The 17,973-nt window shown below is 35.0% G+C and overlaps 1 protein-coding gene across 8 annotated transcripts in view; it reads right to left on the bottom strand.

The window, feature by feature from the left end:
- DGKB (diacylglycerol kinase beta) overlaps positions 1 to 17,973 on the bottom strand; it is a 349,951-nt gene that overhangs the window by 236,808 nt on the left and 95,170 nt on the right. For all 8 annotated transcript variants that reach the window (XM_071805088.1, XM_071805087.1, XM_071805090.1 and 5 more), the window contains 5 exons: positions 17,318 to 17,437; positions 7,846 to 7,963; positions 5,015 to 5,103; positions 4,818 to 4,934; positions 505 to 603 (listed from right to left, as the gene is read on the bottom strand). In XM_071805088.1, the coding sequence (XP_071661189.1) occupies positions 505 to 603; positions 4,818 to 4,934; positions 5,015 to 5,103; positions 7,846 to 7,963; positions 17,318 to 17,437 (543 nt within the window). The remainder of the gene's footprint in view (positions 1 to 504; positions 604 to 4,817; positions 4,935 to 5,014; positions 5,104 to 7,845; positions 7,964 to 17,317; positions 17,438 to 17,973) is intronic.

Genomic DNA, 17,973 nt, shown 5'->3' with positions numbered 1-17,973 from the left:
TTTTGTGGACAGAGAAATTTACCGTTCATGACTGCAGAATAAAATATACCATAATGTTGATGCATAGCTTACTGCAAGACCAGTGTCATCATTCTATGTAACCTCCGGCTTAGATCAGAGACCTCAGCATTGCAGATATACAATATGCATCCCAAGCAAAAACTGTCCATAAGAATAACTTCATTATTCTGGGAAGCTGGATCTATAAAAGATGTAAAACGTACAAGTGTTCTGCCTATACCGTTTCTGGTAAGTACAGTCTGAGTAAGTGATAAAACCTGAGTCAGCTTCAGTTACAATATGCCCTGCAGAAAGTTCATTCTCACATGAAGGAAAATGCAACACGCTTCTGCCTATAAACTCATCAGCCAGGATTACCCATCGTGTTTAAGGTTCACACAGTTCCATGAACGTAACAAACACTCTGGCAGTCAAGCCCAACATCGTTTTAGCCGTTACCCATGACAGAGGATTACAGCTGAAATAAAGATAAGAACAACTCACCAATACTACTGGGCAGATTGATGTGGGTGGTAAAATATGGTCCTTCAAAGGTCCACAGTCACATTCAGGTTTTAGATGTGAAGCACATTTATTATGCAACTACAGATAGACAAAAAAATAAAGATTCAAACTTAGACGTTTTTCTACTTCAGCCTAAGAATAAGGACATCCTAGAATGGGGTGAGTTTAATTAATCTAATAGTTATTACAAGAAAAAAGAAACACACTGCAGTGGAAAACCTCTTAGGATTGACCAAACCAATTAATTTTTATCGAGGAAAAGAACAGTGGATCAAAATATTTTCCAGTTTGGAAATTGCACATGTGGTCGGTCCAGCACACAAAATGAGAACACTGCATGGCAGTACAGTAACACCAGCATAGGGTTATGTGTCATCAAAACCTTCATTTCTTGCACTGAGCCAGAAACTTCTGTCCTACTACTAGTTGGTAATCTGGGGTAATTCAAGGAAGCCTTTGACATTATTGGTATAGCTCTGCTTCCTAGCTGAAGCTGATAAAGTCAACACCAATTCAATTGTGATACTGCAATCAATATCTGTGAAAATATATCTGAAATATAAGAGAATAATGTAGGAATATCTAAGAGCTTTAAGCCATATTGGGGAAATTTTGGGCTTGATTGAATCAGTGTTCAGGCTTCCATTGACTGCTGAGGAACCTGAATTACTTTCCTTTTCCCCCTTTATTCTTAGCATTCATCCAGTTTTCCTGAAAGCAATGAGAAAAGTTCTACTCTGAGAACATGGAAAGAATATCCTCAGGTCTGCTGACTGAAAGACCATTGGCTTACTTCTTTATTGTTAAAAAGGTGGAAGGGAAAATGTGTGTATAACATCAACATAGAACATCAACAAATAATGATATATTTATTGAAATATTTTACATTAATAATCAAGAGTTCTTGTTGACATTTTAATATTTAATTCAAATGTCTCTAAACACAATGTTTCAATGTATATATCCAGCCAAACAGTACAAAGGCAAATTTATGTGTCTGGATCATTCACATTTAATTAGTAAACTAGTGCGCTTCACAATATTATTAGAGATAGCCACCAAAAAAAAAAAAAAAATCATATTGTGAAATTTGGTGAAAGTTTATTATTTTGGACTCAATGATCTTAAAGGTCTTTTCCAAACTAAGTGATTCTGTGATTATGTATGTGCATTGATTCAATAAACTGCATTCCCATTGAGATGAATATTTTTTTGAGAAGATAGGTATATTTGCATTAAAGAAAAATAATCAAGATAATAAATATCAGAAGTTTTGAAGTACATATCTTATTTAACAAATGATTTAACTAATATAATCGGTAGCATACAGCATGAGTTCAACAGGTTCAATAGCTGTTACAAAATCCGTAGTTCAATGTCTGTGTCTATAAATCACATTTTTCCAATGACTGACTCATTTTCCCTTAGACAATTTAACTATGTCAGTATGAACCCTATTAAAATTACACTAAAATTGTACCAGGTGCTGATGTACATAAGTTTTACCAGCAATTTGATGTTCATAAAGTTATCTGGTACAGTTAATGTTGACATAACATTTCTGAATTTTGAACTGAATGGCACCTAATATTAGCCTTGTCCATATTCATTTATCCTGCAAAGTTACCTTTTCAGGCAGTTACTTAGCAACAGAAAATAAAAGTCTAACGAGTTTCGATTTACTCTGAGTATTAAAGCCGTATTGTGAGGGTATTTTGGTAGCCCTGTAATCTAAATCATTTGTCATGCTAATTCGCTGCCTCAGTAGTAAAGCTACTTGTACCATAATTAATGCACACCAGGCCATGTTACATCAAATAAAAGTATCTTCACACATTCGGTGGTAATTAGCAGCTTTGCTACTCGGTGGCATGCAAACTTATCTATGAAAAAAAATAGCTTAATCTTCTTATTAGTCTCTGCTGATCTTTGACAACAGAAATGGTGCATACCAAACAAGAGAAATGGTAGAAGATACATAGCTTTAATGAAAATAACACTTGGACACAACAAAATAAATTAATATGCATTTCTTCTCAAAAGAAATGTTTTAGCAGGTTTTAAATACAGTTCCCCAAAATTCCCTTACCCCAAACCTAGCTCCTGTAGAATACTACCTCCCTCACAACCAGATGCCTGCAAAGTATGAAAAACCATATTTACCGGAGATAAAACAAGGAAAACAAACAAACAACCAAACCAAAAAAACATTTACAAGACCGTAGTAGTGAAATACAGAGTATACAGAAGAGGAAGTCACAGGTCTGGCTGAGAACTCAGTATAACAAGCCTCCTTAGTGAAAAAACATCTCTACATTTGGGGATTTGATTCACTTATTTGGCATTAGAAGTGACTCGATTAAGTTGTTAAAAGAGACATATATAAAATGCACAAAAGAGGATCAGAATTAGTTGTGTAAGAACTCTTACACAACACACCCTTTTACATTATAAAAAGATGTCAGCAACAAGCCCTAAATGTGTTGTTTTACAAGGAATTGAAAATGTATGATGGATGTGATGATAATTATGTGACCTCAGAATATCCATTCAAAAACCATGCATCTGTTAGAAATGTAAGCCACTCTTTTTTCATTAATAAAGTTACTGCTATTAGCAAAGGAAGTTATTGCAATAGAAAATACAGAATACATGGAATTGCAAGAAAAGTGAATAGGTGATGGAAAAACAAGTAATTTGCAGTATTTTTAGAACTTTTAAAATATTCGTTTTTCACTTATGTGAAGCCATAAAAATTAAATAAAAAGATGACTAAAGATATTTTGAAAATATGATAGTAATGTAACAGAAAACAAAAATATTTAAATTACTGATGCAAACACAATTGCAAAATTCTAAACCTCAGTGCCAGCATTTTCAATTTTGGCTGTAAAAAAAAATCAGACCCTTTTTCCATTGAAATTTTTATAGTATTTAAGCATTTAAATATGCGTAAAATCACGTAGGATATCTTCAAAAAAATTTAACCAGTTCTTTCACAGTAATTCCAAAGACAAACCATTCCTCAGTATTTCCTCAGTGAATACCAGTTCTTCTGGAAGTCCTCTACATGCTTACATGCATCAAGAAGAAAAAGGCCTTTACAAATCTGGTCCAGATTTGCATGAAATAATGGGAAAATATTTTTTCTGAGGAGCTACAGAATTTGCAACTTCCTTTGACTTTAAGAAGAAGCCTTACATAAAACATAGTTCTTGAATGATATACACATATTATACAGATGTAAACACTTTCATATTTAGAGTGGAACACTCTTGTTTATCTGTCTAAACACAGATAGCCATTGCCTAAATTTAATTATCTGCATGTGAAATTTTGGATTGGGTGTTTCACTCTCTACATAAATTATCCAAATTTTGACAGCAATCTGGACTACATACTTGTTTTCTTCTAAAATATTGGTTTATAAGTAATCATAACAGCTTATCAGTGAAAGTATCCTGGATCTATTTTATTTTATGGTGTTTCATATTTTGCATTCTTCTGTTAAGAAAATATGTCATAAAACATCCGAACTTGTGTGTTGAAAACAAACATTCACTAATGCCTCAGTCTCATTATTTAAAACACTGAACAAACGACTGGTGTTCCACAGCAATAACAATGATAATAATGATACCAGCAAAAAAAGCAAAAACCCTACAAGAAGGCTGAATCTCTCCCCATTTAGATTTAAATCCTGCTCTGGCTAGGAACAGAAATACTGGCATTGCTCCTTCTAGCATGAAGATCTCACTTATAAAGGCAGTGTTCCTTGAATGTCATTAGTTCCAGCTATTGGTTTCTGCTGAATAAGGAGCACACAAAAGTTGTATATATTAGACTTGGTGCACAGATTAGTATATTATCAAGATGTCTCCGCTATTATGCCCAGATACTTGTAATCACTGTATCCTACCACATGTCCTCAATTTCATTTGCCTGTCAGTACACCACAAATTAGGATTTCGCCCCAGTGTCATAGTGACCTTGACTTCCACCAGCATTGAAAACTTATAATCTTTCTGTAACGTAGATTTGGAATTCTGCTCTTCAGAGTGACATATATTCTTTTCATTCATAGTCTAGAAGCAGAGTACACCTTTAAGCGTATCTGCTTGCGACAATTTAGGACTCCTGCCAATATTCTACATATACTGTTTCTTAAACACACACTATCCATCTCTGATGACGAAACCGAACGAGACCTTTTGAATTATGAGGCTATGAAAAAGATATGCAGATTTTTGTCTCTCTAACCTGTGCCAAAGGTTTTACAATAGTATACTCACTGTGATCTGACACCAAACACAGTGAAGTCCAGTCAAGCCTTGGTAACATTTTATAGTTTTGTGACACTTATCACATTTTGTTGGACAATTTCCTTCTACCCAGAAATGGTGCATTACCTGCAAAAGAAAAGAGTGGATATACATAGAGTTACTAAATTAACAGATACATGACAAAGTTAATGCTACCCCAAACTTACATCAGTATTCTTTTTGGATTTCACATATGTTTTGATGCAAGATGCAGGAGCTCTTGCGACACAACGTTCATGGACTGTATACTTGCAAACTGAAAAAAGAAACACATAAATAGATGTTGAGGCAATGGTGTTTCTGACTACATTTTTATGAAACAAATAACGTTACCGGCATGCCATCTCTATATAATCAATCCCACCAGTCAATGAAAACTCGAACTAGACTGCTTTTTCCATGGAATATAAAAGGCCAATTAGAACAGGAAATATTATGCAAGTGAGAAATCCAAGAATGCACTACTATTGCATAACAGGAAATGCTTAATTAAATCAGAGCTCAGTAAACTTTTTCACAATAATTTCCAAATGACAAAAATATTAAACAAAAATTGATGACTGCCAAAGGGTTTGGTGTCATTTGCTTATAGAAAGAAATCTGTATTTTACAAACTATAGGCATGAGAGCAGCTGGCAAGCACAAAAATAAAAGCCAATGAATTTACATTGCTCCTTCTAGTGACATATAAATCTTAAATGGCTGATTAGTCCATTTTCAGATAGCAATTGTTTCCATGCGTTCCATGTAATCATCCCAACTTTAACTCTTCCAAACACTAACTCCTGAGAAGCTTTTTTTCCACCAAATCCTTCCACACCAATTTTAGGTAACTGCTGTTGCTGACCAGGTCTGTAAAGATGGCACTAGCTGCATTTAGAAAGCATATAAATGTCAGAGTACAATGCAAAGCTCTCCTGACTTCGACTACACAACTGTGCTTAGGCAAGGAAATTATGCAACAGCTTATACCTGCATTCAATAGTCAACTATTAAAAACCGAGAATGAATTTCTCCCTGTATGGTCTATGTCTCACGCTTTTGACCTCGAGAGCAATTAAGCACAAAGTACTTCTAAACACCTTGCTTGCACCTATTACACAAACCCAGTGGGAGGCGCAGCCATTAATCAGACAAACTGCAGGGAGTAACATTGTTGATTGGACCATGGAGGGATGGTGAGGCCCCCTGCAGTCTTCTCTTTCCTTTTTTTTCCTCCCACACAATCTAAAATGCAAATAATAAAATCTATAGCAATGCTTTGAAAATATATTGGAGAAGACGTTTAGTGAGATAAGAAAATAGTCTAACGGTTTTGTAAGTAGACTCATGCCCCTTGCTGCACGAAGTAACTAAAAGGAGCATGTGGATGTTCTTCAGATACTCTGGGACAATTGTTCTCACCAAATAAATGCCAAAGACAACAACAAATAAATTTTTAAGAGGTACCTTGCAGCAGAGAAAATTGCAGCTCTTGTAAGGTGGTTTTTTCTGGGGCAGTTTATTGTATGTAACTCACCTACACGTTCCTGATAACTGCTGAGGATGATGATCTATGTTATTTGCTCAGTAGAATTTTATCTTTCAAACATATATGATTCTTATATTTCCTCACAAGGATTGAGTTTACATCAGTCTGACATAAAATAATATTAAATAATGTAACATTTCAAGATCTAATAGTCAATTCAGCATTTTATATATATATATTTTCTGGGTACTGTCATTAGCATTTATTAATCTGAAGTTATGCAATTTCTATTTGATTGAATTTTAATAAATGTATCTCTCTCACTCCATAGTATTCTGAATTAAATTACATGATGAGAAAATGCATACATGGAAGATTTACATCTGAATTATGTTTTAAAGAGAACTGTGCCCAGTGAGGAGAGAGAAATGGTTGATTCCAAAACCCTCATTTATTCAGACTAATCTCAAATTAAATCAATAAAAGTATGCACACAGAAAGGTTCTGATCAGCTGTGACGGGCTATCTTTCATACCAAAACCAGAGAAAGTAAGTTACACTAAGAAACTGATTAATTTATCAAAAAGAACAATGAAAGGTGACTTGATACCATCGTGAGAAGACTACAGTGGGTACTAAAGATCTCATTAATCTAATGGAACACAGCATAACACGAACCAATCATTGGAACCATCTACCAGACATACTGAAATCAGAAAATATGTCTTAAAAAAAGATGATTAATCATTGCAACACACCACAAACGAAAGATACGGATCATCCATCTCTTGAAACATTCAAACAGAGATGAGGTATCTTTCAGCAAGATTTGGTTTCTCAAGATACAGGCTATGAGCTGGTCAAACACAGATTATTGGGAGATACATAGATACAACTGAAGGAATTGAACTGTAGTAACTGCATCTAATAGTCTAATAAAGGTCAAAAATGCAGTAGTTTTTCTGTGTTCCTTCGCATCATGATCAGTTTATATGTGAAAGGCTGCCAAAACTGAGATTTATGATTACAAACCAAATAAACCTACAAAACTTTAGAAGCGTTATAGAAACCTGATTTCTGGGAAGCTGGAATTTTCACCTTCACAATTAACAAAACAAGAATTCTGTGGAAAAATTGAATAAACAAATATGGGACTTAAATGCTAGTCAAGCGGGTACCTATCAAAGAATATGAATAATTATGAATAGTACAAAAGAAGAATAACAAAAATATAAGGTTGAAACTTAAGAACTATAAGAAGAAAAAAAAAAGGTAGACTCCAAAGAAAACTAACACTGAGAGTTATTCTAATACAGAAAACTCCCTCAAACAACAGCTTTGAAAGCCCAATATCCTCAAAAAATAAATATGGAACCTTGAGCAGTCAAGCATAGAAGACAAAGGGGGAGACACCATTGTGTTGGCAAAGGTTTTGTAATGAGAAGCTACTAGTTCTTTGTTATTTAGCGAGTACGTTTCTAGGAATAGACATGTAATGCAAATGGACACTGAAATGCTGATACTCACAAGAACAGCAGAGACCTTGCTTGCCTACTCCGATTAGCATGTTCAAACAAAGATTACAGTAGGCAGGCTTGTTAAAGTGTTTGAGTCTCCATACATGCTGCCCATCATCTTTCACATTCTGCACAGGACATAAAAGAAACAGATTTGACTTAATAAAATAAACAATAAAATATATAAGTACCAATAAAAATTGGAGATTGACTCAAGAACATAAAAGACAAGCTGTTTCTTTGTTTAATACTCTGCACCAGATCACAGTATAATCATCCTAAATACACAGGCAGTGATAAAATAAAAAATTCTTCAGAACCTCACGGACATCCATGTGTTTCAAAAATGACTCAGAAAAGACACCAGGCTGCTGTCATCACTGCAACACAATGCTAGCAATAAAACTAGGCTGATATAAAATTACAACTAGTATTAAAACTAACTAAAATTTATTCTAGGTTAATTCTAAAAATAAAGGTGCTGCAGGTTAGAAAGTAAAACCACCCAAAACAAACAACAGAAAGGATTTTTTTAAAAACTACAGAGACCTTCCTAATGATCCTTAGAATTAGGACCATGTATCAACATATGTGCAGTGGGAAATTTAACCACCCCACAATAATACCTACGGCCAACTTTAATTTATGTTAATCTACTGCTGACAGCTTATCAAAAAAACAAGTATTTAAGGGTGAGACTTACATTCTGGACCTTTTCTCCAAAAACTGAATTCCTTGTATTTAAGGTCACGGTTTCAGGTAGCTGTAGCACTTGACTCAAATGTTGTGTGAACAGACTGATTAACTCATCAGCACCTACAACTCAGGGGCCTACTGTCACTTAAGCGTACAACTAAAATATTATCAAATCATTTACATTTACAGAAGTAAGCTTTTTTAGTTGCAAGATTCTCTTCCTCCTCCTTAATGGAATCATTCTGAGACCTCACTGTTATTAGAAGGTTTTTACAATGATGTGAACTTGGTGCAATGTTAAATTAATTCTATAAATTCCAGGTTTCTTGGCAAGTCTGGCTGTCAGACTTTTTCCTTTTTGCAATCATTAGATGTTTTGATTTAAAAAAAAAAAAAAAAAAAAAAAAAAAACGATTAATCTAATGTAATATAATTTGATTTTTTTTTTAAGCATATTTTATTTTTTACCAAATATAACAACCAAAGGAACAAAGGCAGTTAATGACTCTCAGCTGAAAATGGGCTGCAGCCGTTTGATTCTTCATTGTGTATTGCTAAAACACTGTAGTCTTCTTGGTCATCTTTACCAAAAAGAAATTGTGACATGGCTAGAAGAAAGTCTCTGGTTCTCATCAACAGCTATTTCTCAAGCAGTTTCTGATTTCTCACTTCAAGCTACTACTACTACTTGTCGTCATGTATATACAATACTCCCGGCTACATCTTCAAGAATATGACAATTTTCAATTATAAGGACAATGTAAGTCAGCAAACATAAATTTGAATACAAATTCAGTTTTGTCCTATATTAGCATATACTGCATGACTCATGCCCTTAAATATCAGTATTTCTCTATGCTAAGAATCAGCCATTAACAAGTCAAAGATGAAGACATCTTCATCCTTGTGGGGAGAAAAAAAGTCCTGAAGGACGACCATCACTCCAAGAAATTAAAAATGTTTGGTTCAAAGCCAGGCCCTAGCCAGAAGCCAACTTTGAATAATTCCTACAAATTACCTAGAAACAAAAGGAACTGAAGTCAGTTGATTTTTTTTTTTTTCACTATTGAGATATCAGGATCAGAGCCTAAGTGGAGTTCCCCCGATATTATCAGCAGGAGTTCAAATGCCATCTCTGACATCTGGGCAATGTCAGGGTCCCCTTGCTGCAGAAAGAGCAGAGCAGATGCCTAATATGGGATTCTCAGCCTGGCAAAAAGTGTGGAAGTTTTCCAATTTTCTCTGAAGAAGCAGAAGTAGATTCTGCAGCTGTGGAGCACTAGAAGTCTGTCAAGTTCCTTCATGACTGGCATCTGAAGAGGATGTATTTCATTAAATGGAGCTCTGCAACTTCTATTTTTCTTTCCATCTTACTACCACATTCCACACATTTTAAAAGCATCGTTAAACTGCAATATAGTGTGTGAATTTCAGGCCTTCTGGAAGCAGACAATTATTCACTAGACAATAAAGACCATGTAAACCCATCTGAGAAAAAACAGTAAACAATGTACTCTTTAATTTTAACATTACTTAGGTCATCAACAGACAGAGTCATGAATCAAAAGCAATTAAAATGCATGCTGACCAGCTTTCCTTACAATATTTGCTATTTCTGAAAATTAACAAACATTCATAATTATGCATAAACTTGCCCCTCTTCCACATTACTTCTGTGTTACTTTTTCATTTTGATTTTATTTTTAAAGAATGGCCATTACATGTGAATATGTGGCTTCTTATTTGAACAGAACATATGGACTAACTTAGCTGGCATTTTCCTTATCAGAAAAACAAACAAGTCTTGATGTGGGTGTTCTGCCAATTAAAACACTTAACTGTGTTACAGGCTGCAACTGATGCAAATCCATTACATAAACACAATGCACTTTTGGAAAATAGCAAATTAAATTTTTGCTCTTGTGCACTGCCAAAAATAAGCAATAAAGTGCTGCATATGATTATGCATGCATATAACTTTTTAAAACACTGCCAAGAAAAAAAAAAAAGACATAATATGAAACAAAGCCCCCTCAATGCAAGTCTTTAAGTATGAATAAAATCCACAATTCTGACACATCAGTGCATTTTACTGACGTTCACTCATTTTGCTTCCATATCCTGAAAAACAGTTTAAAAACAGAGTCATTAAGAAGATCTCAAAGCAAGGCAGGTACAGTAAAAATATCTTCCTCACTTCATTATATATCACTGAAAATGAAGTCTCTATACGCCATACGCAGACTTCAGCATATAATGACAATAGTAACATTTATTTTGTTAACAACAATGGTTCTCTCAACTTATGGTCCTGACCCTTGTACCACAGCTTTGATTGTCAAAAGGACCTGACCTTAATAAGCAAGTCAACTGTGAAAGAGCCAGCCTCAGAATTGGTGAAAAATTTTATTCAGTCACAGAATTTAGCTAGACATCCCTAATCTGGTGTAATATTAACTTAACTCAGCTTTTTACATTTGTAAATAAAAGTAAGCAAAGAGATCTGAAGGTTTCAAGCACAAAATTCATGATTCTGAGACTTAAAAAATGGTAATGAAATCACTGATAAATTTTCATCCTAGCAAGTATCAGCTCTTAGAATAGCTACAGAGTGTCTGAAATACCAGCACGCTCAGTCTTTTCTAAGAAGAGTCAGTAACAAGCAACCGAGGGAAAAGGATGTTAGTGAGTCTGTTAAATCATTCTTTCACTGCCTACTTTTATTTTCATTTATTTTAAAAATATTTATATGACTTGACACTTTTACAACTGATCTTTGTGTAATGTTCAGTCAGTGGGAAGGTGAGAAGACCGTCCATTAAACCATGCACCACCTCCTTTTAATACAAATGAAGTGAAGTTCCATAATCCTTTGGTGGTTCTCAGAAAAGAATTCATGTTGGGTTTTGTTTCATTTGGTTTGGGGAACGTGGGTTCTAATGCTGTCCTGGTTCAACTGGAGGGGGAGAACCATCATTCAAGAGACATGCATTAGGGAGGGCTTCTCGCTTCTGCTTTCCAAGATATTTTGTGTCTGAGTGTGCTGGAGAAAAGTGAAAAAAAAATAACTTCCTCAGCCTTTATCCACGCACTCACGAGTGTACTATACTGATCATCCAGAAATGCTTAAGTATTAATGTGAACATGAGAAAACAACAGCATAGAAAAGTGAGCACAAGAGGGGAAACGAATTTGTTTAAACAAGCTTCAATATTAGCCACACTTCAAAGTTTCCCTGTCCCTACATTGCCAGTCACCTGTCATCCGCAGAGACTGAAAATGCTGCAGAAATTCCATTTTAAATAATGGCAAATTTGTATACTTGCATGAAATAGCATTTATTTTACACCTTAGACACAGAAAAGGTTCTGGTTACTCCTGACATCTGCTGGGCTTTTACCAACCTCCAGGCAACAGGAGAAGGCGGACTGTGGAAAGGAATGTCATTTATAAACTCCCTGCAAAGAAGTGGGAGCGAGCGCAACATAAAAGCAGACGGCATTGTCAAGAAAAGAGATGAGCACTTTTTCAGCAGCTCCTGCTACAAAGTCTCACAAAGCATTAACATTCCCCCCTCTGCTGGCAATGCTGTGAAATGATAAAGGTAAAAAAGTGCCTGTTACCACTTCAGGTGAATCTGCTTCCCAGCTGGCAAGGAGCTGGCCCAAAGAAGCTGAGCCCCTGCTGCCTCTGGCAGGGGCTTGGTTTTGCCCCCGTACATATGGAAACAGCGTATGATCCATTGGCACTTCAGCCTTCTACAAAACTCACCTGTCAGACTTCAGACAGGACTTATAAAAATATCCCTGGGGACAATAAAAGGCCAGATCACCCTCATTCCTCACTGAATGAAAGAAATACAAAACTGCCCAGGTATCAAACAGTCATTTCAGACTTCGGCCCAAGAGGGACTTCTCATGGTGCAAAAGATCCCACACCAGACTTGCAAATGTTTGCAGTTCCCCAGTTTGGTTCCACTTTCACATACTCAGAGCTCAAAAAGTAAGCCAACAATAATGTAATATACAATGTAAGAAGCAGTATTTCCCAAGTGTGGATTCACACCTGAGTATTCCATCCCATATTTAATAAAAAAGGTTAAAAAGGAGTTAGTGTAATAGCATAACAGCTCTATATAATATTATATTATTATTATATATTTGCTCCTTGAGGATTCAAAAATAAAATTGTAAGAGTATTTGCTTCTGATTTAATTGAAGCAGTCACACTTCAACACAAATGTGTTTATTCCATTGAGATTTACCTTGATTTAAAACGTGAAATGGGTTGATAGTTACAATTGGTGACTTAAAAGAAAGGCATAGTGGCCTGCTTTCAGATTACTGATGACCTTACGAAGCATTTACTCTTTTTCAAGTTCTCGCCCACCTTAGGGCAGCTTTTCAGCAACCATACAGCACCAGACACGGTGCAACTCCGACATCTAGTGGCCACTGAAAAAATAATAAAATACCTTCCACTCCTAAAACAAGGGATTTTTTTTAAACACTAGCACTTCTGAACTTGCAGTTCATACCTCCTTTTTGTACAATCTATGACAGAGGTGGTAGTAATGATCCATTACAAGCATTACAAGACATGTGAGACCAAAATACCTAGCATGGAATTACTACAGAAGATAAATCAAGTACTTTTATCAGAACGGTGTGGAATATATTGTACAAGTAAGGAACTCCTAGGGAAGAGAAAAGTATTATGTTTGTGGATGACAACAAACCTTAGGAGTAAACCGTCATTAAGAGGTATTTTGTGCTCAGATTACAGCAGACACTTTAAGCAATGCTACGCGACTCAATGGGGTAAATTACAGGCTACACTGACAATGTTGATCTACTTAAATTAACGCAGAATGAAATAAAAAGTTCAGAAACTATGATGTTTCTACTGTGGAGGAGTAAAATAGTCTAGTGGTCACGAGTATGCAATAGGCTACTTCCCAAAACTGTAATTATCAATGAGAAGAAGTAACACAGGGACATCTCTGTCCAGTCTGTGTTTGGGTTGGAGAAAAACTATTGCCTTAAGAAGGAAAAATAAATTTGGAAAGTTGATGAGGACTGAGAAAATTGCAGGCTGAAGTGTGACACTCCGCAAAAAACTCTACATCATACATCTATTATTAAAAATTGTACCACAAAAATTAAAAATCCTCTATAGTTACCAGATGCTTTTTTTTCCTACATGAAATTCTCACTTTTCAAGAGATTATTTCTTGGAACATTTTCCATGAAATTGGCACAACTAAACCTCAGAGTAAGAATTATGGGTCTTAAAGGTTTCAGTAGATGCAGTATACATTCAGCTTCTGCTAAGTGGAAAATTGTAGTCACCCAAGTACAAATGTATTATACACATAATACAACTAGAAGGTCTTTTCTTGCAAGACAAATTTCCAAACAGTATGTGTATCACAGCACCCCTATAGAATAAGAACCAATTAAGTTCTTACTCAAGTTCCTTATCTTGTACTACAATTATCACATCAATTGCCTTGAAAAGCACCAAACTAAGAATATCTTGCTTCCATTTTGGAACATTCACAGAGCTAAATCTCTCTGTATTTCTAAATTCTACTTTCACAGTAACTCTAAGATAAAGTTTCAGGAGGAAACAGCATAAAACCCAGTAGGATAAAATAAACTGGATATTTAGGCTGATTTCCTAGAGAAATTAGACTTATTTATGCTCTTTGTCCCTTTATCTCCATGACTCTAAACTGCTCCAGAAATTTTTAAATTAATTTAGTCATCTCAACTAGATTTGAGAGGGCACTAGAAGTTTCATGGAAGTCTAGAAAAAAGGGAGGAGGAGGGAGCAGAGAGAGAGAGAGAGAGAAAGAGAGAGGGAAAGAGAGATCAGAAGTCAGGCAGATTTCCCAGTTACTTCTTTTAACTTGGCAACAGCTGGCTGACTAATATTTGTAATAACAACCTAATACTCCTGTCTCTCAGAAGGGGATTACTGATGAGGTCAGAGGGCAAACACCACAAATCTGTGAGAGATTAGGCTATCTCAACTTCATTGTTTATATATAGTAACTTGTTTATTCTTTCATTTTTGAATAATATAGTTCCATATTTCACTCAAATGCTTCTCTGATTTTTTTCAGTTATTGTAACTAAAGTATCTATTATAGTATGTCATAAAAACTTAACTTTTACATGATATCTGATCTTTTGACATAGCTCTTAAACTAAAGATTCACTATAAACAATGCAGCTGAATTCTGAAAGTACTATTACAAATATTATAAATTATCATAATTTCACTGATATTAGCATAAAAATTACACCAGCTGAGAATCTTGTATCGGTTGCACTATCTCCGTGCAAGAATTAAGTGTATCACAGTAAGTTAATGGATTCCAACCCAACACATAGACCTCACTGGTTTTTTGTTGGTTTTGTTTTTAAATAAATTCTGTCACTATCATCCTGGACAAGCTCTGAAATTGATGTCTTGGATTTAAAATGTCATCATTGCCTGAGTTCAGCGTAAGATCCAAAGCTCACGTTAACAGAATGTGAGAGACTGGTTGGTTGGTTTGGAGGGTTTTCTTGTTTATTTTCAACATGTGAAGACTACCTGGACAGGTCTAAGCAGCATAAGCCATAAGTAGGTTATGCCCTTTATTTTCACAGCCCAATCAGCCTGTAGGAAACTTTAACATATCAGAACTTTATTATTGGTTTACTGAGTCCAAAAGAGGTATGTTACTTTTCTTTACCATAACTAAAAGGAGACAGAAACCAGCCAAAAAGCAGAGTCCTGGGAAGCTAGGCTGGCAAAATCTAACAGCAGCACATAAAAAGGAATAAAAACATTCCACTAACGGGAATGATGCACTGCTTTGGTAATACATTAGATGCTGTAAAACCAACAAAACCATGCTATCAGTTTACACAAAATAACAACGGACAAGCATTACAGTTTTAACTTTCTTGATTTAACTTTTCAATGTCCTAAAATACATTTAGATTTGATCATTTAGGACTGTGTACAAACAGAAGTAGTGAGTTTTTGCAGGTTTGATGGAAAATTTAAAAATCTGGCTTTCCTCTACACACTATGAGAATGGTTTAAGAAATATAGAGCAGTTTTAAATATGAAAAGAAAAAATTGGAGACCTTTTAGAGGATGGCATAATTTCTGAGTAAATCATTAGCAAATTACTAGCAATTCAGCTTGTACAGTTCTGTAGATAATGGACTTCATTCACAGTAAAGTAAAATATTAAAAAAGTATTAAAAGCCACCCCATCAATTTTACTCCAATTTTCAACTAATAAAACTATACTTATTGATCAAAAATATATTTCACATACCATTATAGTATTTTTTCACAACTGTGCATTTATGTCTCTTCAACACATAAAGTACTGGGAATACTCTTAATGACCAAAACACTGACCCATGTTGATTGCAGGCCATAGAATTTTGATCGCTATTGACGTGGTTTTATTATTTCCATCTTAAAGCTAAACACAGAAAGATAAATTATCTAGTAACTAGTAAAAACACTCAAAAGGATAAAAGGTCTGATAACATACATTTACAGAGCTTCTTTCCAATAGCTTTTGCTTTAATATGAAAATAAACCTTTACAGAAGGATCTGCACTAATTTATCATGGAATTTATAGAGTTTTAAATTTAGAAAGAATGAAGTATAGACACTGAAAAACGCTCCCAGAACATCTACACTACCTGTCACTAAAGGAAAATCTGTACTGAGAATGACTACGTTATCCGCTATATACTGATCGCTTGACAGCATTTGCTGCCCTTTGTTTATAGTAATTCTGTGGAAATAATGGAATTCAGCCTGACAAAGATCTGTTGTTTGATGACAAGAAAGAAATTCAACATTTTTGTTATTCAGTCACACATACAGAATTAGAATTTGTACTTCCAGTAATCCACATGTACTGAAAGTTATCCTCAATTCAACTATTTAGCTGGTGATTTGATTAATAAGATTTGGCACTAATTGTGCATCTTCTGCTAAATGTGTCGTTTCATTGCGTATTTCCCTATGGAAAGTCTAAGTCTTACCATTTTTTGTGCAACTAAAACACCATAGAGCAACTACAGCAATCTAGGCTTAATTCAGGTCATAGCAGTATACACGGAAAGTAAGTAATATTTATTATTTCACCTCAATATCTGAAAAATACTTCAGAAAAAAAAAGAAGAATAAAAATGTTTTCTCTCCAATAACAGAAAAGCATTTGAAACATATGCTAAAATACTTGTGCTAAAAATTAGCTCAAATACAGGACAGCAGGTGGCACTGGCAACATGCCAGTGTTAAAATAGCTGTGTTGGACTGGTATAAAACTGATCATATTACATCTGTCTTATCTTTAATGTGAAGTTGTAAATGCACAGAACATAAGCTCTTCTTTCGAAACACTCTATCCTTTGGTGTAAGTGTTCTCTTTGATATTGCTACTTAGCGTAGTTTATTAAGGTAGTTACAGAGACAGAAGAACTACAGTCACAGGGATGTATCATGACAGGACAAGAGCCAACAAGCAGTAATTGCTGCAGAGGAAATTCCATCTGTGCCTAAGGAAAAAGGCTCATTCCCTTGAGAACAACTAACACCACCCCACTGGAATTATTCAGGACTGGGCTTGACAGGGCCCTAGATTATTCAGTCTGTGGTCCTGCCTTTAATAAAAGGTCGAACCAGATGATCTCCAAAAGTTCCTTCCAACCTATATTGTTCTGTCCTTCAGTATGGTTCATATGCTAATACTTACATTCTCTAATCCAAGGAGGACCAAGAGTGGGATTGTAGTCATTCCTCCTTGAATCCATTCCTCTAGAGAGACAGTGCCATCATGATCGTAGTCAATTTCTTCCATCATTTCATGAAGGATCTACAAAGTTTAATGAAAAATCTCATAAATTCTCTTCTAATATAGGAGTTTCTAATTAGAACATGTCCAGATCTCTAATTCCCTCAGCTGCATGCAAAAAGTAAGGAAAATATTATCTGTATGGCACCTGTAGTAAAATGAGTACTCACAGTTCAGAAAAGTGTCATATTCCTATTTACATTTTATTATCATCTAAAGTTCCCAAACTAAGTTGTGTCCCCTTGTTTACTTACCATATACAATACAAGTAAGACGTACTTACTTTTAGGAAATATTCAGAGACAAATTAGTTGTGTTATAAATGTTGATTACTACATGCACTAAAGAAAACCTTAAATTCTAGTAAGAATGTTTCAGAGATCAGATTTAATCAGAACAAGACTCATAAAAGCACTAATTGACAGCGTCATAGTGGAGCACATTCTATTATTATTTTTATGTTATTAACGTATAGAATCACGTGTTGACAAGAAGTACCACAAAATGATTAAACACCATCTCTAGCAACATTAAAAACTTGTGATAAAATGGGTACT

This window comes from Patagioenas fasciata, chromosome 2 (genome assembly GCF_037038585.1).
Source record: "Patagioenas fasciata isolate bPatFas1 chromosome 2, bPatFas1.hap1, whole genome shotgun sequence".
Classification (NCBI taxonomy): Eukaryota; Metazoa; Chordata; class Aves; order Columbiformes; family Columbidae; genus Patagioenas; species Patagioenas fasciata.
Note: the sequence above shows the minus strand (reverse complement) of the source record. Positions and strands in the feature narration are given on the sequence as shown.